Consider the following 26,880-nt stretch of genomic DNA (forward strand, 5'->3'; position numbering starts at 1 on the left):
AGCAACAATGTGTATGTGTGCTGAGTTTATAGTCCTTTAAATCCGTCCATAATGATCTTCTGACTGTGTTTGTAATCAGTCAGAATTAAAAACCCAGGTGTACGAGGTGGATGCTGGGAGTTGTAGTTCGTTAAAGTTGCGTGTGTGTAGTTTTCGTATCCGTTAGATCACTGGTGATCATAACAATTATCTTAGCAACATTGTTCGAGTAGTAAAATAAACATTTTATAGTTTACAGTGCATGCATTATAAGCAGCCTACAAACAATAGGCTATTATTTGACATTAGTAACCTTACGTTAATTTTCATAGGATTACTATCTTCACTAAAAACAATTTGACTGAATTTTTGCTTCCCTATTTGCTTCCCTATTACAGGAATAATCTGTAAATATTAACGTAAACTTACGTGTTACTTTCTGAAAATACAGAAGATTTTCTTCAAAAAACAGAAAAATAACATAATACCAAAATACAAGCAATAACTGTAAAATTAATGTTAGAATTTATTATTACAGAACATATCTGTAAAACAACAGGTATTTCACTGTATAATGAAAAACTGGAAAATTCTGAAATTACAGACAGTTACCTGTAAAATAGCGTTTATTTTTACAGTGTAGTGCTCCCATAGAACCTCATGTATTTTAGGACTTTGGTAAACTAAATATTTAGCATGTAAGGCATAGGTTTCTTTTAAACAGTGGGTCTGCACCAGGATTGTTTAGCCAATTTTAACAAAAAATATTCTTAATACAGTAATTCAGACATGAATGCTTTATTGAACTGATACACATGGAATCATATGTTCAATAACAGTGCATGTTTTTATGCTAGCATATGGGTATGTTTAAGTTAATCTCTAGGTGAGTCCCAAATTGCATACTTATGCACTATTCTACGCCATTTTGTAGTATAAATAGTGTAAGTAGTGCGTTCACACTGAAAACTCTAAAAATAATTAGTGCGCTTTAATTACACGGATGATGCACTTATTCACCTGGTAAAATGAAGTGTGTAATGATGGACAGTTCACACACAACGACCGCAGGTTTGGTCATGTAGCGGAAGGGGTGGAGCTATCAGGCGCACATGTTGGATAACTTAATTTATTTTGGATGGTGAATGCAAAATTCACCTACGAGAGTAATTATAGCGCCTCCCGATGGTGAATGAGGTTCTACTCATGGCAGGTATTATTTGATAGCTTGGTCATTTATTTCACTGATTTGGCAACCGTCAACCGTCATCAGGGAAACCGTTTAAATTTCTGCTTTGTAAAAAAACAGTTGGGAAACAGTTGGGCTTCGATCTGGGATGACATTACATACATGTACTATGCTGTTGAGTGTGTAAGTGCATAAGTACACAGTGCATGAGTGCTTAGTGTGCCATTTGGGATGCAGCTATTGTACTATTGGTAGAACATTTTGTTTATAATGACTTCTAATAATAATTAGTGATATTTGCTAATGTTAGCATGCTATGTTGGATGATTAGCATGTGGGAACTAGTGTCTGTAGTTGTGGATGATATTAGCTTGTGTTTTTGTTTGCAAAGTCCTCATTTAGAGTGATTATGAGCACAGGCTTTTAGGGTTGAGATATCATTACTCTCTCAGCGCTGTATCCAATTCTGGCCACATTCCAGACCTAATCTCTTTTTCCCCTCCAAAAGGGCAAGAGGCCAGCCATCATTGTGTATCAGACAGAGCTGCTAAATACTAACTCTGAATGTGTGTGTTTGCAAGAGAGAGAGAGAGCAGGCTGTTAAATATTGAGCACAGAAAAAAACAGAAGGTTGATGCCTTTGCCCTGTACTTGTACTTAGTAAAGATATTCTTATTCGATTTGACTTTTAATCTTTCACGGGGGTGTAAGTTCAACCAAGTGCTCCCAAACGTTATTGAAGCACTTTAAAACTCCTCCAAGGACACAGCCTCTTGTTTTATCCATTTAAACCACAGGATATGTCAATCATGCAGTGCAGAGTGTTTCAAAAGAATATTAGGTTAATTAATACAAGTTTTATGAAGATATAACTAACGACAAATGATTTGTCCTTCCACAGAATTTGATCCACAGCCAATTGGAAATATTTGTTACCCTACACTACAAAACCAATTATAAGTGTAATTTTTTTAATTGATTTATAAATAAAATAAAATTTCCTAATTGGAAATCTGGAATCTGGGCTTCAAAAATTTTAAATGCTTAGAAAATCACGCTCAAAGCTGTGCAAATGAAGTGCAATGCGCATTACTAATCAAAAAGTTTTTATACATTTCTAATCAGACAATCACATGGCAGCAACTCAATGCATTTAGGCATGTAGACAGGGTCAAGACAATCTGCGGCAGTTCAACCCGAGCTTCAGAATGGGGAAGAAAGGTGATTTAAGTGACTTTGAATGTGGCATAGTTGTTGGTGCCAGACGTGCTAGTCTGGGTATTTCAGAAGCTGCTGATCTACTGGGATTTTCACGCACAACCATGTCTAGGGTTTACAGAGAATGGTCCGAAAAAGGGAAAATATCCAGTGAGCAGCAGTTCTGTGGGTGCAAATGCCTTGTTGATGCCAGGAGAATGGCCAGAATGGTTCGAGCTGATAGAAAGGCAACAGTTACTCAAATAACAACACGTCCAACCTTGAGGCAGATGAGCTACAGCAGCAGAAGACCACACCGGGTGCCACTCCTGTCAGCTAAGAACAGGAAACTGAGGCTACATTTCGCACAGGCTCACTAAAATTGGACAATAAGAAATTGGAAAACATAACATAAGACAGCAACGTAACACAGATTTAAAATCTTAATGAGTTTATAAACCAATCACATTTCAAAGTGGGCGGAGCCACCCACGTTTACAGTGTTTGATCAGGATTAAAGCCTGTTTAAATTTTATGGGAAACTTTGCACAGTTATGGCAGAGATAATTGCGGAAAAGAGCTGATATGGAAATCCCATGAGAGCCTGTCAACTGAAGCAAAACCTCAAATAATTAGCTCGAAAGCTCACACTTCAGTTCTTTCAAGGAAAATGCATTTTTAGCTTAATTAACACACTCAGATGGAACGGGATGTAAAAGGTCAGCGACTGCCTCTCTTGTGCTACCCCAAAGACACCTTTTCTAAATTGCGGAAGCAGCTGTATTTTTTCATGTCATTATTTCTTTTAATTAATGCACCATTGTATCATTTTATCAAAATAGTTTCGCCTCCCTCTTTCAACATCATGGCTTATTAGATGTGGCGGTGTGTAACATTCAGTGAGGATCTTAAACTCGACTCTTCTGCTGACTGTGTTTCTGTGCTGACACCCTGACTGATTCAGGCCTGTCATGGATAAATAATTATGACACTAAAACCGCCAGTAGGTGAGTGACAAGTGACAAGTCCCTGTCTTAGTGTGCTTTCACATTTAGTTCGATTGCCTTGTTCGATTGACCCCTCTCCCCTCCCCCGCTGCACTGTGATCACATGCAGGTTTTTGGTTCTGAATTCCAGTATGTTTGCATTTCAATGGCAGATGTTGCCCTTGTAAAAGCTTTGAGTTACAAATAACTTTTTATTAGGGCTGCACAATATATATTTACATTACATTTACATTTAGTCATTTAGCAGATGCTTTTATCCAAAGCGACTTACAAATGAGGACAAGGAAGCAATTTACACAACTATAAGAGCAGCAGTGAACAAGTGCTACAGACAAGTTTCAGGTGTGTAAAGTCTAAGAAGTAAAGCATCAGTAATGTTTTTTTTTTTTTTTTTAGAGAGAGTACAGTTAGTGGTATAGCCAGAGAGGCAGTTACAGATTAGGAGGGAAAGTGGAGACTACATAGTTGAGTTTAGTCGTTTCTTGAAGACAGCAAGTGACTCTGCTGTTCTGATGTAGTTAGGGAGTTCATTCCACCAACTGGGCAGATTGAATGTGAGAGTTCGGGAAAGTGATTTCTTCCCTCTTAGGGATGGAACCACGAGGCGACGTTCATTCACAGAACGCAAGTGTCTGGAGGGCACATATATCTGCAGAAGTGAGAGCAGATAAGAAGGAGCAAAGCCAGAGGTCGCTTTGTGTGCAAACATCAGATCTTTGAATTTGATGCGAGCAGCAACTGGCAGCCAGTGCAAACGGGTGAGTAGCGGAGTGACATGTGCTCTTTTGGGTTCAAAGACCACTCGTGCTGCTGCGTTCTGAAGCAGCTGAAGAGGTTTGATATAATTAGCAGGAAGCCCGGCTAGTAGAGAGTTGCAATAATCCAGTTTGGAGAAAACAAGAGCTTGAACAATAAGTTGAGCTGCATGTTCAGATTTGAAGGGTCGGACCTTTCTGATGTTATAGAGTGCGAATCTGCAAGATCGAGCAGTTCTAGAAATGTGGTCAGAGAAGTATATCATTTCAGCATCGATATCACAATGTGATCATTCAAAATAGTCACGTCGTAGGACATATGCAATGCTGAGTTTGTATTATAATTCATCATTTGCATGTGCTTTTTAATTCCTGAAATTATATAATGACTTTAAACGCATTCAGGTATAGTAAATTGTACCATCTGTGACCTTAACTACGACAAATTTTATAGAATTATTTCATTTTTATCGTCCAGTTACTATACTTGAATACTGTTAGACTCATGATAAAACACTTTATTTCAATTGTATCTTATTCTTGATTGTATTTATAAATTGTTATGCATGAAAATACTCACACTGCAAATAGCACAGACAACAGCAAAAATGTGTCCGGGGCGGGGACCCCAAAATTTTTTAAAGATTTTTTATTAGATTTTGTGGACATGCAAATAGTAAATATGAATTAATCAATCTCTTACTAAACATGTGCGTAAAAATACTCACAACATGTGCAAATACAGAAATGCACTGCAAATAGCACAGACCACAACGAAAAGGTGTCAGGGGACCCCAAAATGTTTATAGATTGTTTATAAGATTTTATGGAGAAGCAAAACAATAATAAAATCAGTAGTGAACATTAATTCATCAATCTCTGACTAAACACATGCATGAAAATACACTCGATTAAATGGACGTTATCAGTGGTTATCAGCTGATAGATACGGGCCAGTAGAGGCCTTCTGCTTCTACTGGTAGGCGCAGAAGGCTGTTATTATCTATCCACATGGTTAATCAGCTATACTAATAGAGAAGACTCCAGATCCAGATCTGTTTTACATTACTGTGATGGTTGGGTTTAGGGTTGGGGTAGACGTTAATAAAATACAATTAATGGGAAATTTAATAAATAAAATAAACGATTCTCGTGGTTAATCAGCTATAATAATAGAGAAGACTCCAGATCTGTTTTTAAATTACTATGATCGTTGGGTTTAGGGTTGGGCTACGGTTAATAAAATACAATTAATGTGATGCAGATAATTAACATTTAACAATTAACGTATCAGCTGATAGCGACTGACAACGGCCGTTCAGTCGAGTGCTAACATTCGAATTGGCTGCTTATGATTAAACATGGCTCCTGTAGATGGGCATTTTTTGTGGCACAATAGTGAGATGAAGTGTCAGGAAGGTAAAGCTTAATAAACTTAATTCTCTGCCATCAGATAACAGATAATAAAACCTTTTTTGTGTGTGTTTGTGTTATGAAATTAATTCTCATATGCAAAATATTACTTAGAAAAACACAAAAAAGTTGGATACCACTGCTTGTGCGCCTCAAATTTCTACTTTGAACTTTAAAAATGTAGTGTTCACATTTCAGAATGCCAACACTGAGAGGCACATACTGTATAGTACATCTGTTTACCATGAATGCAATGCAAAAATTTACATACGTGCATTTTATGCAGTCGTGCAGAAATTAAAGATGCATTCTCTCTGCTTGCAGCATTACAGTTCGTGAACAGGTCAGTAAATGCATAAATGCATAATTTGACCCATTATATATCATTATAATTGGTGTATATTAATTTCCCATGAACAAAATCGTAACCTGGATCTGTTTCATTCAGATTTTGGTCACAATTGGGAAGAAAAGACTATAGAAAATATGTGAATACTTCAAAGAGGCAGTGTTTAAATTATTAGAAGATGTTTTTATAGGATAGTTGCTTGTCTGGATACATTTACACAAAACGCAGCAAAAAATTTTTTGGAAAAAGTAAAAAAACTAAACTCAAAATTTCATGAAAACAAAAATGCAATTAAATTAGTAATGTTGGTAATGTTAGGTCATTACTCTTCAACACTGCCTTTCATCCCCAGGGCATTGTGGGTAATAAAAGGTCAGTTTTTGATAAACAACGACAGACAAATGAGTTTTGAGAGGGGGGAAAGGCGTGCAAAATGAACAGGCAATGAAAAGAGGGAGGGATGTGTGTGGAGTGGAGATATTAATTAAAAATGCTTCCCGTAGGACTGAGCGGCCCTTTAATTAAGGCCTTTCAGCATGTATGTTCAGCCCTCGTATTATTATTATTATTCAAGAGCTCTCAACGCTCAACGTCAATGGAGAGATGCTTCTTTAGGGTTCACATGATCGCCAGCAGATCTTTGATGTGTTTGTTTGACGCATTCAATAGTATAGAGGAATGTTTACGTGTTGTGAATGTATTAAATCAGGGCCCAAAATTGACTAGCTACATTTCAGTACCTTGAGTACCAAATTGTTTTAAGAAATTACAGCTTGAGCATTTTGGAAAACATTTGCATACTGATGACAATGTTGTCAAAACATTGTTAACAAAGACTAAAAATGCTATATTACATTTACTTAAAGGGTAACAAAACAACTAAATAAATTTTTTTGAGATGTTGACAGTCATATAAATATCCCACGTAACTAAAAACACTATTATACGGAGACCCGTAAGGGACGTGATGGTGGAGAAAAAAAATAGGTGGGAGAAAAAAAAAATTATGTTTAGTGATAGGTAAACATATTTTTGAAAGTTTTTGCGTTCCCTCGCAAAGATGTTTTGCGTTATTTGTTTTGCGAGGGAACGCAAATATGTTTTGCGTTCCCTCGCAAAGCTGTCGTTCGACAAACACTTCACTTCATACATGACAACCCTCCCGTTTTTGCCGGGATTGTCCCGTATTTCACCATTATATCCTATTATTAGGTATTTTCCCATGTTCACTTTCTTTCCATTAAAGCTGCGCGTCGATCAGCGCCCCTCATGTGCAAACTCTGAATCAGTGAATGCATGTATAAGCGCTGACTGACTCCCAGATCAGCTGTACACGCCATTTAAAGAGGAGCTAAAGTGCAGGACAATTTGGAATTCGGGTGTGTTTAAACAGACAAATACACTTAATAATATGTAAACATGCCAGGACATCCTGCACGTATTTTATTTTAAACACAACTAATTTCCTCTTAAATGAGCACAACCAGTTAAAGTATGTTCTCGTTATATATCAGCGCGTTCGTAAAGTGACACCTCTGTTATCAAACAAAACAAAAGGAGAGATTCATTTGCCGCTCTTCACTTGTTTGATGACAGGTGTCACTTTAAATTGCGTGTACAGAAGCTGATCTGGGATCAGTTTATCATACGGAGCGCGTCCGTCAGTCAGCGCTTATACATGCATTCACTGTTGCATATGAGGGGCGGTGATCGACGCGCGGCTTTAATGGAAAGAAAGTGAATGCAGACATTTTAATATTAATTTCAACATGCTTTTAAGATTAAAAATATGAGAGAAATGTGGGAAAATACCTAATAATAGGATATAATGGTGAAATACGGGACAATCCCAGCAAAAACGGGAGGGTTGTCATGTATGAAGTGAAGTTTTGTCGAACAACAGTTTTGCGAGGGAACACAAAACATATTTGCGAGATAACGCAAAAACTTTAAAAAATATGTTTACCTATCACTCTTTTTTTTCTCCCATCCATTTTTTTTTCTTCCAACCATTTTTTGTCTCCACCATCAGGTCTCTTTACTATTAGGACACATATATTTCGCAAAAAAAGTGAAAATTGGTTGTTTTTGGGTTATTTCGAGCAAATTTGTTCTTTTTAAAAAGATACGACTCCAGTTCATGTTGATTGTCCTGTCTCTACAGATTTGTTAAGTGTGTGATCATTGTTCTTTGTTTATGTTTATTCAGGTGGCAAAGTTAGTTAGTTAGTATCATCAGCAGTACTCTTTCAGTTTTTAAAGACATACCCTAATCAAAATGATTTAGTTACTAAGTTTACAGTAATATCACTACAATATTCGCTGTATCTGCGCTGTAAATGCTGCTCTCTTAATGTAAACATGTAAACAATTAATCCTATTATTGTCGTGTAGGATTTTCGCCGCATTTTGTGACAGGGTAGTCTATACACACCTGGCACTTATCGAGTCTTTGCATCTACAGAGAAACGCGAAGGTTTTTTTCTTTCTCCCATACAGCGTGCAGTATCAAAAATCCCAATAAAACTACACTCTTCCTGCAGTTCCTCGCATCCAATATCTCAGTTTGATAAATTAATAATAAAACTCATGAAATTTCATGAAACTCCTTAGGAAAAGTGGATAGCGCGGTGACGCGATGACGTTCATCGTATTATGTGTTATAACATCATGGGATCATGAAAGGAACATTAAAAAGGCAACTCATGTAAACACCTTAATCATATTATTGTTTTATTCAAATTAAGGCAAATAATTCGTTTCGATTTGACTGATGTTCATGTTAACTGTCTGTGTAGTCCCCTGCGTCTGTGTTGCCGCTGTGAAAATCAGCGCATACATGTACTGAAACTCCCCTTTTCATGCAAACCCTTCCCTTATTCGCCACACAACACTTCCACCTAAACAAAGCTGGACACACTCATGTTCCTGACTTTTTTCAAACCTGAGGTGTTGAAAGACATCAATCGGAAAATTTTTAGTAGCACACGTGCGTCACTTGGATTGAAACTCTAAAACAGAGGCTAAACTGATTTTTAAAATGTTTCACAAGTGTTTGATTTCTCGCTGTCCAAATCCTGATGTTTACGTTGTGTAGAATGTCTTACTTGCTTAATGTTGCTTTGGATTATTCAAAAAAAAACACTGCATGCTTAACCAAACACCCTAGCAACTGCTCAGAACACTCTCGGAACCAACTAACAACCCATAAGCAACTGTCTAGCAATCGCTCAGAACACCCTAGCAACTGCCTAGCAACCACTCAGAACACTTTTTTGTGTTTAGTGATTTATTTTTAAGAAGTGTTAACAACATTAGCACATAAATGATTATTGGAAATGCCATGTTTTTCCTGTGCCACTAATAGAATATCTCTAATGTGCACTGTGAGATTAATTGAAGCATAAAATATGAATGAACAACAAAATGAACAGTACGAGTAACAGAAGCTCATACAAGATGTTTTAACCTGCATAATTAAGTGTGAAAATGACTGAAGGAATTATCCATTTGTTATTTTGCATGTATAGTTTTTTAATTACAAAGGTAATACAAACACAGGTATTGCCAAGGGAAAAAATGAAAAATCATATCAGACACTTTTTGGGAAATATGTTTTTTTTTCAATCCCTAGAATATACAATCATGTAGTCCAGTGTTTCTCAACCACGTTCCTGGAGGACCACCAGCACTGCATGTTTTGGATGTCTCCTTTGTCTGTCACACCCATTCCAGGTCTTTCAATCTCTGCTAATGAGCTGATGATCTGAATCAGGTGTGTTCGGTTAAGGAGACCGGAAAATGTGCAAAGCTTCGGGAACGTGGTTGAGAAACACTGTTGTAGTCCACCATTTACTGTACCGTTTGTTAAATACTCACAGTTGAACATCCTATTATGCATGTGCATAAAAAAAATCGAAACATTTTGTAGTTCACACTAGGGCTGTGCTGTGTGTGACAGTCTTGCTAGCCAACAGCGAGTGAGCACACTTTCGTTCTGCCCAATCAGAATTGCGCAACTGAACTATGCGGAATACCCACACACATAAAAAAAAACACAAACAGGAAAGCGCGGACGAGTAGGATGATGGCGTCTGCCGTTTCGGAAGCATTAATAGACTAATTAAAATAGGTTAAAACAGGGCATCAGTAATATGGGAATATTTTGGTTTCAAAATTAAAGTTGTGTTTTGAAAATGTTTGAAATGTTTTGATCATTTCATGTGTATTTCGCGTGTATTCATGGCTCGCAATGCAGGTATGTGTGTCGTCTGTAGTGACTGACTGTAATGTACTGCACTATACAAACATAATTTGTCATTTTCATAGGACAGTTATTTAAAAGCAGTAGATGCAGAATTTTTAAGTAGTTTAACGATTTAAATGCTTCTTATTGGATATTATGTCATTCAATGCGACTACGCATGACTTTACGGAGAGCTTAAGAACATAACAAATTAACAAATTAAGTTACAAACTAGCTAGTTACAAAGCCCCTAGTGTGGACTTTAGCTTCTAGATTAAGAAAGAACTTACAAACAGCTGGTGCAAACCTACCCAGGCAACTAATGCCATAACGCACTACCTCGCTAAAGACACGGTGCCTTTTAATGCAGTGAAAAAACTGAGTAAAAAACTCATCTAAATGCAGGATAGGAGATATACACTTCCGTCTCGCGCATATTTTAGCCATTTTGGAGTACCACCGCTATAGGTTTAAGGTCATGATTTTTTGTGTAGCATCTGTGATAATTATTTTTTGTTTAAGACTACAGAAAAGGCTCTTATCAGCCTTGTTAGTTTGCTGGATGTTCTGTATTTTTATAATTATTATTATTTTTGGTATAATAAGCTACACTATCTCCCTAATTTGAGTTAAACTTGTTTACCGAAAGGAAAGGTCATTTTATTTGTGCTTTCCGTTTGCTCTTGAGAAAAATGAGCGTTTCATTTCTGAATATTTAAAAAACTAATTTGAATAAATGTTTGTTATTATTTTTTCAGTTCCTTTTTTTAACTTACACTCACTGTATTTTAGCAGTAAGAAGCTATGATACAGATTATTGAGCCGAAGCTTGACTACAAAATTAAATCGCAAATCAAATCGAAATCACAATATCTGTCAAAAAAAATCGCAATTTGACATTTTCCCCAAATCGCACTGCCTTAGTTTGCACATATTTGTGCAGAGACTATAATTAGTTATGATGTTTAGTTATGATGTTATTAACTATAGATGTTTGTAGAAACTATAATTTTATTGTTTTGAAAAACTTGCATTTTGAAACCCCAAGGGCCATTGTCATGTAAAGCAATGGCTATATTTATTGTGTCAGCTGAAAATGCCTTTTTTTAGTTTTTCAAAACCCATTCATTTCAATGGCATTCACCGTATTTATTATAAAAATATTTGACTAATTATTACTCCAATTTTGGCCAAGTAAATGCAACTTTGATTTAGTTGACTGATTTATTATTATTCGTTTAGACACATTTCAAGACTTTCAAATCTCTTTTGAAACAAAAACTTCATGCGTCAACGCTGAAAATGCAGAACGACCCAGACTATGGAAACTATGCTGCAAAATAGATCCGTCTATAAACAGAAGTGTTCCAAAGTTCTAATTATAAAGGTCATTAGAGAGCACTCCTCAAACAAACCTGTTTTGCGTGAATAATCACATTGAATTTAATAAGAAAACAATTCACTTGTTGTGTTTTATGAATGAAGCCTAGAATGGTGTACGGTGTAATACTAAATGACTGTTTTTAGTGCAATGAAATGTGACCGCTGACATACAGTACATAGACTTCAAGGGGGAATTAAAATGCTGAAGGGCTGCAAAATTGTCGCCTTAATATGTGGAGATTGTGGAGCAATCAGTGCTGTCTTTCAGAGCTAAAAGAGTGTGACCTGCTGCTCCTGCTGTGGTCAGCTCCATTTGCAAAGCTTTGTCGGTGTGAAGCTCAAGCCGTCTTCTTTGGTCGTTGTGTGTGTGTGTGTGTGTGTGTGTGTGTGTGTGTGTGTGTGTGTGTGCGTGTGTGTTGGACCGTTTTTCTTTTGGGTGAATAATTTTTACTCTTATAAGAGATCCCACAAGCAGCAGACACATTCCAATTAGCACACTGATCATTAAAACTTATTTGCATGTATGCACACACACACACAGTAGCAACACAAGCTTTGTGTGCACTTTAGCTCAGATTAAACACTCTGAAAGTTTAATCAGTACCACATATTTATAACACAGCAACATTTCTGTACACTCTCAGAAATAAAGCTACAGGAGCTGTCACTGGGGCAGTACCATTTTAAAAGATACATATTTGTACCTAAATAGTCCACAGTGGTACCTAAAAGGTCCATATTAGTACCCAAATGTACCTAAAAAGTACCTTTGTGGTACCATTATGGACCCTTCAGGGACAAATATGTACCTTTTGAAAAGGTACTGCCCCAGTGACAGCTCCTGTAGCTTTATTTCTGAGAGTGTACCGATGTAAAATTTGACCTCAATATGACAGCTATTAAATACATTCCTTCATTTTAAAGGCATTTTTAAAGGTATTTTAGTGTCTATCAAGATTTGTTTACATCTATCCAAGGTAAAAAAAAACACCAGCTTGTTTCTTAGAGTGTTTGAAATTATTCATTTGTGGATCTGGTGTTAGTTTTCAGTTGGATTATTCAGTCCTATCATGATATAATCAGTGGCGGTTCTAGTTTAAATGGCACCCTGGGCGAACCACCACATATACAACCATATACAGTTGAAGTCAGAATTATTAGCCCCCCTTTGATTTTTTTTTTCTTTTTTTAAATATTTCCTGAATGATGTTTAGCAGAGCAAGGAAATTTTCACAGTATGTCTGATGATATTTTTTCTTCTGGAGAAAGTCTTATTTGTTTTGTTTCGATTAGAATAAAAGCCGTTATATAATATATTAAAAACCATTTTAAGGTCAATATAATTAGCCCCTAAAAGCTATATCTTTTTTCGATAGTCTACAAAACAAACCATCATTATACATTAACTTGCCTAATTACCCTAACCTGCCTAGTTAAACTAATTAACCCAGTCAAGCCTTTAAATGTCATTTTAAGCTGTACAGAAGTGTCTTGAAAAATATCTAGTCAAATATTATTTACTGTCATCATGGCAAAGATAAATCAGTTATTAGAAATGAGTTATTAAAACTATTATGTTTAGAAATGTGTTAGGAAAATCGTCATGTAATATTTCATATTAAAATGATACTAGTAATGACATTTCCCCTATTCTGTGATTGAACAGGCTATTTCGGAATAAAAAAAAAAACAGCCTCACTGTTAATTACTGACATAACTGTGGCTTAAACTTCTGACCGCATCAACTAGGACTACATTCTCAGTTCTATAAATCAAACCATCACGCAAATGTAAAGGTAACGATGATTAGAGTTATAATAACCAGCTCGTGCGAGCCTCAGGTCTGCGACTCGTACTGTATCATAGTCGCACAAGTCCATTGATTCACAAACTGTGCGTGCTCTCTTTGTGTGAACACTAAAATATACGTAGTTGTCCAAATAAACGCCCTGCAAGCGTTTTATAACTGACGCGCATCCGTGCAGGAGGATCTAGTGAGGCTCGGTGGTATTTCAGTAGTGAACAGCTGTTCACTGTTCCTGTCAGCGAACACCAATAATGTCCAGTTACAAACCAAACCACCTTCAGATCGATGTGTTTCAACAGATTTAGAGGATTTTTACTGTGTTTTACATTTAGGGTTAGGTAGTTTATTTCAATGGATATGAATAGGAGATCTTTTAATTACATTTTAATTAAATGTATTTAATTTAATTTAATTTAATTTAATTTAATTTAATTTAATTTAATTTAATTTAATTTAATTTAATTAATTTAATTAATTTATTTTATTTTATTTTATTTTATTTATTTATTTTATTTTAATTCATTAATTTTTAATTTAATTTAATTTAATTTAAATTTATTTTATTTTATTTTATTTTATTTGATTACATTAATTTTTTATTTAATTTAATTTAATTTAATTTAATTTTAATTCATTTTAATTTAATTAAATTTTTTTTAATTCATTTTATTTTAATACATTTTATTTTTATTTTATTATTTTTTTTTTTACAAATTCCTTCTGCTATCCCCTTAGAGGCATTTTTAACATTGGTTCGATATTTTTTTAAGTATTTCTTTATTGTTATGTAATTATATTTTATTGTATACCTTTCTCATTTTATTACCCATTACCTTTGCCATCCCCAGAGACACACAACACATCTCCGCCCATCTCAGTTTCCAGCCTCCACCAATGTCTGTCAGTGAAAGCTCACACACACATATACACACACCTAGCCAAGCATGAATAAACGTTTAAAATATTCATACGCAAGAACACAGAAAGAGAAAGAGAGAGCATAAAACCATGCAACAGTGCAAAGCAATGCAGCTGAGAGAGAAATGAAAGAATATCAGCCCTGTTTGATCCAGTACAGGCCGCATGGTCAGACTCTCATTAGTGTAATTAAATCCACAAATCACCTCAGAAAAAAATAGACATTTATTATAGCCCACCACTGAGATGGAGAACTGCCACTTTGTGGAGGCTTACAGAATTTGGAGCAGTGCTGGAGCCCACAGCATTTTCAATACGAGTCCTCTCTGACAAAAAGACGATGAAAGTCACTGAATGATTTACAGAGAATGAGGAAAAGAGGACAGAGAGATGCTAAGTCTGAAACTAGCACAATACGCAAAGTCTGCATAGAGCTAGACACACACAAGCAAGCACACACTGTTGACTCTAATGTTATCTCTCTTGTTTAATTCATTAGTTTTATCACTTCTAATCTTTATAAGGTTTGATTACCTATTTTAGGTAGATTTTTTAGTGATATTATTTATTTATTTTGACATGGACATCACAATTAGACCAGACAACCAAATGCATTTAGCAGACTTGCTAATTCTCAACATCTGTCCAAGGGAGGCTTTACATACAAGGAAATAAAATAGATACATACAGTATAGAAACAAAACAGATTGACCAAGAGAGGTCTTACACTTTGGAACAAGACAGCCACCATTAGCAGTTGCTCATGTGACTTATTTATTATTATTATTTAAACACTAAAAAGAAATTTAAGCTAAATAAATTTAATAAAACTATCTAAACTAAAAGGTTCTGTTCACATAAAACCTCACAATGATGCCATCGCATATGCTTTAAGTCCATCATTTTAATTACTTATTTATATGGAATCAATAGGCTTCAATGTGGTTAAAGAGGCTTGTGCCCATGATGTCATGCAATATGACAAGTGTGAGATGTGTGCATCATTGTGATCATTGTGTGCATGTATCATTTTCATATGTTAAAAATCTTCATATAAAATGAAAACAATTTAGACTTGGCTTGACCTTCTTACACATATTTTTAACATGACTATCACATTTTTACTTTATGGCTAGAGTTATGCCAAAATTATTAATTAAAACTGTGCACTATCGAGTCACTTTTAAAATGCTTTTCTTGGTTTTTAAATCTCTAAATGGTCTGGCATCATCTTATCTGTCAGACATGTTAACTGAGCATCAGCCTGGTCGGTCTCTTTGGTCATCTAACCAGAGACTGTTATGCATCCCTAAGTCGAGGCTGAAATGCAGAGGTGACTTCGCAGTAGCTGGTCCTAGGTTGTGGAATGCTCTGCCCCTCTGTATTAGATCTGTTTCATCTCTGTCTGTTTTTAAATCTAGGTTGAAAACTCACCTCTTTGATTTGGCATTTTATCAGTGAAAATTGTCTGTTTTAGCTATAATTTTATTTATATATTTGTTTTTTCTCTGTTTTGATTTGTACTGTGCAGCACATTGGTCAACCTCTGGTTGTGTTAAATAGTGCTATATAAATAAAATTGACATTGACATAAAACTGTACATGTTGAAATTGAAACTCTGAAGAGCTATAAAAATGTATATCTTGCAATTCTGTATTAATATATTTTTAAAAATCTGAATTGAGAGATGTAAAGTTTAAATGATCTGTTTGTATTTTTAAATATTTTGGCTGAATTATTTTTAATTACAGTTAAATTATTTGGTTGTTAAAAAAATAGTAAAATAATAATAATTGGCGGTTCATTCCACTGTGGTGACCCATGATAAATACTGGCCCGTTTCCACTGAGTGGTACAGTATGATATGGTATGGGTCGGTATGAATCACCTTTACCAGGTTTGGTGGTCCTATAAAAATGGTACCCTTTTGGTGGGCGTGGTGTGTGACCGAAAGTTTCAGTCGACGTCATTCTTGCTCAAGGAAATGTCAAAGTAAAGCTGTACGGGTCGTTCACATATCATATGAGAAGCACTTCTTAGAAAACAGATGCTTTATACACATAAATACTTGTGTATAAATGTTTATTACTAACCTTTCTATCAACATAATTTGATTATAACTGAAGATCAATGATAGTGTAAAACAGCCTACTGTAACGTCTGCAATTATATGAAATAAACAAATAAATGCAACACATATGAACACATACAGACCCTTACAGACTCCGATATGTTACCAATTACAGAAAAACTACACACAGCAGACATTTAGTCCTTATTTGGGTTCAAAAACAACAAGCAACATATAGCCCAGTCTGTGCAAACCTCTCATCCGTGTCTTTAATCTTCATGTAGCCTCTGTTAGAAAATAATTCTGTCAATCTGAGTTCATAATAGTCCAAAAGGTGATGATAGCTAATCATGCAACCCAGGCTTATTCTAAAAACGTAGTCCCATGGACCTTTCTGGAGACCGGAACATATGTCCAGGAAGGTATGTATTTTTGCAGTTTTTGTTTTTGTTTTCGCGAAACCACGAGAGGCCGCTGTGTGTGCTTTTTTGTCTCTCAAACGTATCTCACGAGTGCTGTTCGCACCCGCTGTTTTCGCGTAAACCCACCAGAGGCAGTTGTCGACTGACCGTCTGTCTGACTGAATGATTGACTGGGCGACCGGCCAATCGACTGACCCACCCTCCTCCTTCCCTAAACCCAACCAGTTTTACAGATTGACCCGCCCACCCACTTACTTCTCTAAAATCCAACCAAAGATTTACAAAAGCCATCCAGAAAAAGTAAAGCCTTTATCTGATTTTTACGACGTTTTTAGATTTTACCACATTCTCACCCTGTTATTCACTCGTTCGTTTTATTTTTTGAATTCTGTTTTTGTCTTACGTGATTTCTGGAACCGCTCTTCCCCGGACTCGAACCCGGTCGTTGTCGTACACGACGAGCTAACTGGACAAACTGGTTGCAGTGGGAAAGCCCTCCACACGGAGGTAAGCGGTCAGCCAGTAAGCATCAAAAGGAACGGCGTCATACCGCCCCATAGCATTCGCTTAAAAATGAAATGCAGCCATGCATACCTCCGGCTACATAATTCGCGGTGTCCAAAAATGTCCATGGGATTACATTTTCAGAATGAGTCTGTGTTGTTATCATGGCAGTTTCTTCAAATTTTAGGTTGCTGAAAGAATCATTTGCTTTTGGTCCCCAAAAAAAGGGGTACAGTACGGTTCGCTTTTAGATACCTTTTGACAGAAACAGAGTCATGTGTGTTGTTTTTTTATTGACTCCAAAAAAATATTTTATTTTTTAATACAGTTTTTCAATTTTTCACATCTGCATATACTTTTGCTGCTATTACTCATCAAAAAATTGGCACCAATAATTAAATAAAAAAATAAATAAATAAAATAAAATAACTTGATAACACTCAATTTTTGTGTATTTGATATATATATATATATATATATATATATATATATATATATATATATATATATATATATATATATGAAAAAGCGCTGTGTGTGTGTCTGTGTGTGAGAGAGAAGTCTGAATAAAAACATCTGATCTGAAATAGCATGTGCTGACTGTGCAGCATTTTAGTGATGTTAAACCTGCTCTCACATACTAATTAATTTGTCTTTTTGAAGCATTCAGGCCGTGTCGGATCACTAATGAGCTGATATTATGCAGAAAGATGAATATGAAATGATGATGTGAGCAGTGTTTAGATGAGACTGAATCACAGAAACACAGAAAGATGAGAAAGTATCGTTGTCACGAGTTTCTAACTTTAATAAACTTTAATGGCATACCTCCATTTTAGGTATCACATGGAAAATTGCTATATTTATAATTACAGCATTATTTAAAATGACTGTTTTTATGCACATCTTCATTTGACAAATTCAAGTCATGTTGGCTTATTTATAATGATAAAGAATCAATACATCAATCAGTAAACTAAGAATGAATGAATGAATGAATGGATGAATGAATGAATGAATGAATGAGTGAATTATTTGACTATTTAATATTTTTTGTTTTTGTTATTTTGAACTAAAACATTCTAATGAAATGTGCCATTTAGCATTCAAATAAGTTTCCACTATCCTTAGTTGCAGATTTATTTTTAGATAAGAAACTACTAGTCAAAACTGTGCATAGTGTAGTCACAGTGTTATTATTAAAGTCAAATGAACATTAGCTAATAAAGCAAATTACAATCAGTAATAGTTTTTTTATTTTCTTTAGGAGGGTCTAAAATGTTTTTGGGCTCTATAAACACCCGGTGCAATAAGGCGCAAGACATGTTTTGCACAATTTGTTGTTATTTTCAGACCAGAGCAACTCTAATTTTCAAGTTGTTTCAAGAGTTCACACTTAGCTGATAATTAATAAAGCGTATTTGACATGCTGTCCCGGGAGAGAGCCCTGAGCTCGTAATATCCTCGAGCTCGGGGCTCCCTCCTGTTAGAAGGGCGAGAGCGGAGTTCGAGCTCAGGTCTCGAGGACTCCCCTGCTTGTCGCCGCGTGAGAAGTGTAAACTAGTGTTGTTTTCTGTGATAATTTGGTTTAGAGGATTGGTTATGGTGTATGTTTTTAGGGTGGGAGGAAATCGGGGGACCCGGGGGAAACCCACGCGAACACGGGGAGAACATGTAAACTCCGCACAGAAACACCAACCAGCCTGATAGGAGGTTGGACCAGCGGTGTTCTTGCTGTGAGGCAACAGTGCTAGCCACTGGGCCACCGTGTCGCCCTATCGGAAAAAGGGGGAGGAAGGGGGGAAGCTTCAAGACGAAGATAACTGGAGTGAAAAACTCTGGTTATTTATAATGCTTCCATAATCATCTAATGGGTCAGATTACGGAGCTAATGAGGAGCCAGCCGTGTTGAGAATAAGCACGTGATCCTCTCAAAATTAGTTTATAAATAAACCACACTTATATAGCAAATCCATTTGCGCTACTTTGTGAACTCATGGGTGTGCCGGTCTATAAAGGAGGTGTGTTAAGGTGCATTGTTGGCACATTAGTTACGCATCTATGCAGGTTCAAACGCTTGATACACACAGGATGTACAGCAAAACACAAATATCTTTACATATGAAAAAAATAAAGGATTGCTACAAAAATGATTATTTACCACATAAATATAAAAACCATACCTCCATACCTCCTCTCGGGTTTTTTTTTTTAGTTTATTTATCACAATTTGCATTTGTATAATATTAGTAGTAGTAGTATTTATTATGTGCATATTTATATTTATTTTAATAAAAACAAGTTTAGATTTTCACCATATGGGGCAAAAGAATAGGACGTGTGTTTGGACATAAATCCGTTTTTTGACCACACTTCATTATTATTATTCATTTATTAGTTTGCTGGAAATTAGAACTGAATTTGGAAATAGTTTTGAAACAATTAAAAAAAAAAATTTAATCTGTAGGCTAATAGATATCTTCAGTGGAGTGCGTACAACACCATTTCCTCATCCACGAAAGTAAAGGAGCAAAGTAAAGAGTAAAAGTAAAGAGAAAGAGAAAGTAAAGAGGCCAAATAGAGGAGGCTCATTCTTTATCCTCACGCTGCAGATGGTTTGTTTAACTGTTTTCTCGCTAGTGAAGCGTTCAGTTTTTCCACTTACAAAGTCCACCATGTAAATAGGAAATGCGCCATGGCACGATGCAACTAACTCTTAAAGGGAATGGGAGATGAGACTCTCAAAACACAGCCATAACTCATTAAGAGAATAAGCACAACCCTGTTAGACCATGCGCCAGGGCGTAGAGTGTATTTTTCCATCCTTAAAATAGCAAAAGTGGATTCGGACATGCCCTTAATGCTTTTGCACCATGCGCTTTAGAACTTGCGCCTAGATCGTTAAAATAGAGCCCTTTGTCTTTTAGGTTAGGCATTGTGTTGTAAAGACTTGTATGTTGATGTTATTTCTCATATATTTAGCCTATTGGAGCACAAGAAATTGTGTGTATCGATACTGCTGAAAATAGATTTTGTGTCATTTCAAAAATTTCAGTATAAACACATATCGAAATATCAATACAGTACGTTTGATAACACTATGAGTGTGTGTTTTATAACAGCAGACGCTCAGCCAAGTGTGTGTCGATTCTGTGTTTCTCTGACCAACTTTGACGTCTGTCTTTTGTTCTTTTGTGCAGGTGCAGGTGGGAAGCTCCTCTCAGGACCAGCGTGTTGTTGGATACATCACCTGTACTCATCTGCATGCTATTGAAGGCAAGTGTTCAGACATACAAAACAGAGTCTGAGTCATATTATTGTGATTTCTTGAATAGGAATCACCTAGCAACCAGTCAGGGGTGCTTTTCCCCAAACCATCGTTAGACAGCTATGGTCACAAGTTCAGTTCATACATGTTTAAACTAGAGGTGGGAATCTTCACAATCTGATGCAGTTCTGATTCTGGAAGTCATGATTCAAAACGATTCTTGGCCTACTTATTTCTTCAGCAGTGTACACACATTTTTCCAACTTTATATTTTAACCAGAGCTGGAGTTTCTATGCTTTTATTTGTAATTGGACTCTATGAATGACAGTACTGCCGTCTTAAAAATGATTTATTTTTATGAACAAAAATATATTTAGGATGAGCAAGATGTAAATGTAACATTGAAACAAAGCTTTGTTTCATCTTAATGTGACTAATGGAACTAAGTGATGTTTTATAAACAAATTTCAGGAGGAGCATGCGCAGAAGTTTCAGTATCAAATACGTCATTGACAATTATTCTATTATCCAATCAGTTCTTAACCAAACCCCTATATATACCAAAGCTGTCTTACCTGCAGCATCTTACGACTTTAGCATCCCTCCACCACCCCGTCACCTCACCTCTTAAGCATTACAATCCCGGGGTGAGCGTTCTGGGGCCGGGCTAGATACTTCGCTCGAATCCCAATTCCTCTCTGTTTCCTGATAAGGGGAATAACTCGAGTTGGGGTGTCTTCCCCGAGCTCAGAGCCCTCTCCCCGGACAGCACGCCAAATACGCTTTATTCGAAACTATTGCAAGTGTGAACTCGTGAAATAGATAATGAGCATTTAAATAGGTCAGTTTAGTGCAATCATTATAATTATATTTTTTATTGTTATAATAATAATTATTATTATATTATATTAAAAATTCCTAACATTTATATGGTGCTTTTCTAGACACTCAAAGCGCTTTACACATTTTTTTGGGGGGGAATTTCCTCATCCACCACCAGTGTGCAGCATCCACCTGGATCCACCAAATTATGCAAGACCACACACCAGCCAATTGGTGGAGAGGAGACAGAGTGATGAAGCCAAATATCATATGGGGATGGTTAGGAGGCCATGATGGACAGTGGGCAAATTTGTCCAGGATGCCAGGGTTAAAGCCCTACTCTTTTCAAAAGACTTTCTGGGATTTTTAACAACCACAGAGAGTCAGGACCTCGGTTTAACATCTCATCTGAAAGACGATGGTCACTGAGCAGGATAGAGTCCACATCAATATACTGGGGCTTTAGGACCCACACAGACCACAGGTTGAGCACCCCCTGCTGGTCTTGCTAACATCACTTCCAGGAGCAACCAAGCTTTCCCATGTGGTCTCCCATCCAGATACTGACCAGGCGCAGCCCTGCTTAGTTTCAGTGGGCAACCATGTGATAGTTGCAGAGAGCTAGCTGCCGGCTATTAATATTATATGCAGTAATAGACCCTTTTCACATTTCCGAGTTTCTCAGTAGCAGAAGTCATCATAGTTGGGAAAACTTAGAGCGCAGTGAATGGAAGAATACAACAAATAATTTTTTAACAATCTTATTTGCTTAAATAATAAAAGAAAAACTCCACGATGATGTTATAAAGACTTTCAGAAAAAGGAAACAATAGTGAGACTGATGACGGCGGCCAGAGGAGAGAATAACGTCAAATTTGCTGTCCTGTCCCATAGACGCTGCATTAGAAATCCCTCTTACAAGCAGTAATTCGTTTTTTGTGACTAGAAGCAAAGATGATATAATACATACATAAATGCATATAAATGTTCATATGTTTTAAAAAAATACAAGTATTAAAAATTTAAAATGCTGATGACCATTAAACGCGTCATTACAGGCTTGTGAAAAAGCTCCATATGCAAATATATTACAGAAAAACATTAATATATTGTGTTTATTAAATTGATATTGTAAATATTTTTCAAATAATATATTATGCAAATTAAATATTATTGTTATTATTGCTTTAATTGTAGTTTTTGTTTCATTTTCATTTTATAAGCTATTTGACCTCACATCCTCAAATTAAATAAATTAAAAAAATTATAAACAACCTAATTTTACATGAAATTACAGAAAATGTTATAAATATTAAATAAAGACTTAATGATTTAATACTGTAATTTGATTTGAAATATATATACACTCACCAGCCTCTTTATTAGGTACACTTGTCCAACGGCTCCTTAACGCTAATTTCTTATCAGCCAATCACATGGCAGCAACTCAATGCATTTAGGCATGCAGACATGATCAAGACGATCTGCTGCAGTTCAAACCGAGCATCAGAATGGGGAAGAAAGGTGATTTGAGTGACTTTGAACATGGCATGGTTGTTGGTGCCAGACGAGCTGGTCTGAGTATTTCAGAAACTGCTGATCTACTGGGATTTTCACAAACATCTCTAGGGTTTTCAGAGAATGGTCTGAAAAAGAGAAAATATCCAGTGAGCGGCAGTTGTGTGAGCACAAATGCCTTGTTGATGCCAGAGGTCAGAGGAGAATGGCCAGACTGGTTCGAGCTGATAGAAAGGCAACAGTAACTCAAATAACGTCCAACCTTGAGGCAGATGAGCTACAGCAGCAGCAGACCACACCGGGTGCCACTCCTGTCAGCTAAGAACAGGAAATTGAGGCTACAATTCACACAAGCTCAGCAAAATTGTACAATAGAAGATTGGAAAAACGTTGCCTGGTCTGATGAGTCTCGATTTCTGCTGCAACATTCAGATGGTAGGGTCAGAATTTGGTGTCAACAACATGAAAGCATGGATCCATCCTGCCTTGTATCTGGTTCAGGCTGGAGGTGGTGGTGTAATAGTGTGGGGGATATTTTCTTGGCACACTTTGGTCCCATTACGCTAAGCATCCTAGGCTAAGTTATATATACATTATTGAATCGTTAAGTCTTTATTTTATATTATAGCTGTTGTTATTGGTATTTTGCTATGTTAATTTGTATAAATTACTGTATAGATGTTATTTCACATTGTTTAACATTATTGTTAATATATATTATTAACAAAACATTTTTTACATAACATAAATTCTATTATGCAGCTGTATTTTCTCCTCAGAACCATAACGTTTCTACTATGTCGCCTGTTCATGTTTAAGCCCCACACATACACTTATGACCCCCAGTGCTGCTGCTTTGCTCAGACCGTCGCTCTGATCCTGAGCGATCCTGACAGGCTTGTCCCGACCCCGCTGCTCGTCTCCCGAACATCCAGTAGATTTCCACGTCTCTCGTATGTGAGGCTGTACGATCTCAAATCCTCTGCTTTTTCATCTCAGTATCCTGTGTCATCGCTGCGTGTTGTTGACCCCTGTTCTCCGCTCCGATTAATCACAGCACTTCCCGCTCGCCCACCGGCTCCCGTTTCCATGACGACAGGTGCTCGGCGGGCCCTGGCGTCAGCCCTATTTAAAGCCCGCGCTCATTTTTTACAAAGACACTCGTGCTATTCTGGGCTCCACCTACGCATGCGTGTGTCTGCCGCCAGGGCTAATTATAGAACGCCACTATTTCAGGAGCAGAAATGAAGCATGAGGGAGAAACCTGATTATGTTGGAGATGATGCTGGACAGGGGCGAGCAGGGTCTGGGCTTTCTCAAACACTTGTTTTCCTGTCACACTCTGTTTGTTTGTGTGTGTGTGTGTACAATACAGTGTGGTAGAGTATAGGTTTTGACAGTGCAGAGGCGGATTGAAGTTGTTCTCCTGACACACACACACATGTGTACAGTATGTCAGGTTACTTGCCTTGTGGTTTTGTGTTCAGTTTTGAGATGTCAGGGAAAATGTATTGCTCACTAGTTACTTGCGTCAGGTGGAGTTAATCTTATATTTGTATTATCATGTATTACTTCATACTAAATATGATTTATTATTATTTTGAAATGTATGATATTATTATAATATTATTGGTTTTATCATTCATCCATTCATTTTCTTTTCAGCTTAGTCCCTTTATTAATCTGGGGTTGCCACAGCGGAATGAACCGCCAACTTATCCAGCATACGTTTTACGCAGCGGATGCAACCCATAACTGTGGAACATCCATCTCATTCACACTCATACCCTACGGACAATTTAGCTGACCCAATTATAAGCTTATCCCACATGTTTTTGGACTTGTGGGGGAAACCGGAGCACCCGGAGGAAACCCGCGCCAACATGGGGAGAACATGCTAACCCAGCTGGGGCTCCAACTAGTGACCTTTTTGCTGTGAGGCGGTTGTGTAACCCACTACGCCAGCGTATTGCCCCTCGGTTTTATCATTTAAAAAATAATATATTCATATTATTTATATTCAGGGCTTAATATTAACTTTTTAGATCACCAGCCACTTCTAACATTATTAGCCAATTGCCATTTTCACAAGCCACAAATTTGTTGTTGGGAAAATATATTTTATATGCATAAAATTTACTTTGACAAGCTAAAATTGCTTGATTTAGATTTTGTGTTATGTCCCAGCCTGATCTCATGTGGAAATGTAATTATTTTAAGTTTTGTCAGTTTTGTGGCTAGTTCATACGAATTCGTACGAGTTCAGTCGTACGAAAATGTATGATTTTAAAAGGGAGGCGTGGCACTCAACCCCTAAACCCAACCGTCATTGGGTGATGAGCAAATCGTACTAAATTGTACGAATTAGATCATACAAATTCATACGAATTGGCCACTAAATCAAAAAGTTACGAATTGCCTCGAGATTGCGTTGTATGTCCACATGCCTCCACATTCATTCAACTTTTTTTGTGTGTTGTGTATGACCTTGCTCAAATGGGTTGTGGTTTCATGGTGTTACATTGCAATTAGTTTTTATTTTAGACTTTTCAGGGCTCAACATTAAGGATTTACCAAATTTTTCTCTGGCCACACCAAAAATAAATAAACAAAATACTAATTATTTCTTAGCTACAAATTTTAACTAATTTTTAAAAATTAAAACCAAGCTAAATAAAGCTATATACATGCACTTTTTATTCAATAAAACCTTTCTTTGAAAAAAAAGAAAGGTTATTTAAAAATAACTATTGTCATATATTTAAAACTATGCACAGTACTCTGTCCAGGCTAAAGGTCCCAGATCACCAGTTAACTTACATAAATGGGAAGTTAATCTTCAATTAATGCAATGTTATTGTAAAGGATAATAATTAAACCATAAAAAAAACTGTAGGCAAAGGAAAGCAGATGAAAAAGATACTTTGTGCGATAATAAAAGATGATGATCACGTTCAAAGTAATCTGTTCAAAGAATGGTTAAAGCGAAAGGGCAGATTGTAGGAAATTGGGAATTTGGCCATGTGACCCCCTTTCTCTTTATGAGAATTCAATGGATTTTTTATGACCACAGATAGTCATGACCTCAGTTTAAAATCTCACCCGAAAGACTTGTGCTTAATGACGATACACTCTCAGAAATAAATGTACAAAAAAACTGTCACTGGCAGCACATTTTCAAAAGGAACACTTTTGTATCTTACAGATGTACGTTGGTACTTTAAAGGTACAAATTCGTATTTTTGGAGAACACTTCTGTTCCTTAAGGTACAATGAGGTATGTATGTGGACCTTTTATGAAAGAAAAGTGTACCTTTTAAAAATTCACCGCCCCAGTGACAGGTTTTGAACCTTTATTTGTGAGACTGTATAGTGTCCTCGTCACAATATTGGGGCATAAGGACCCACACAGACCGCCATGTGAGCACCCCCTGTTAGCATCACTAACACCACTTCCAACAGCAACCTAGTGTTCCAATGTGATCTCCCATTCATGTGCTAACCAGGCTCAGCCATGCCTAGCTTCTGAGGGCAACCCATATTGGGCTGCAGAGTCCAGGTCGAGGTTGTTGACAACTTATCCTAAACACTGGTTTTGGTATGCTGAGGGTGAGCAAATAGTATTTTCAGGGGCCAGTGGAGACAAGACTGATGGACTGACTGGTTGAGAGTTGAGACTGATGAGGATGAGGAGGGAATGTGACTTTAGGTTTAGGTTAAGTTCATCTCCAGTTAACTCTCTTTGAACTGAAAAATTACTTTTGCTGCTTGTTCAAACTACTTCTTTAAAATGTGTTAAGACAACACAGTTCTTAAGGTTTTTTTGGGACAATTTTATTGTTTCATGTTCAATCCACTGGAATTTTTCATTTATTCATTCATTTTCCATCAGATTAATCCCGTATTTATCAGGGGTTTCTACAGCGGAATAAACCACCAACTATTCCAGCATATGTTTCCAGCGGATGCCCTTTTAGTCGCAACCCAGTACTGGGAAACACCTATACACTCTCGCATTCACACACACTCA

The 26,880-nt window shown here is 36.6% G+C and overlaps 1 protein-coding gene across 1 annotated transcript in view; it reads left to right on the forward strand.

Moving 5' to 3' along the window:
- The window catches only part of smpd3 (sphingomyelin phosphodiesterase 3), a 94,493-nt gene that overhangs the window by 51,819 nt on the left and 15,794 nt on the right, over positions 1–26,880 (forward strand). Inside the window, exon 3 of the mRNA XM_056451856.1 lies at positions 20,442–20,517. Coding sequence (XP_056307831.1) covers positions 20,442–20,517 — 76 coding nt within the window. The remainder of the gene's footprint in view (positions 1–20,441; positions 20,518–26,880) is intronic.

The sequence above is a fragment of the Danio aesculapii genome, chromosome 25 (assembly GCF_903798145.1).
Source record: "Danio aesculapii chromosome 25, fDanAes4.1, whole genome shotgun sequence".
Taxonomy (NCBI): Eukaryota; Metazoa; Chordata; class Actinopteri; order Cypriniformes; family Danionidae; genus Danio; species Danio aesculapii.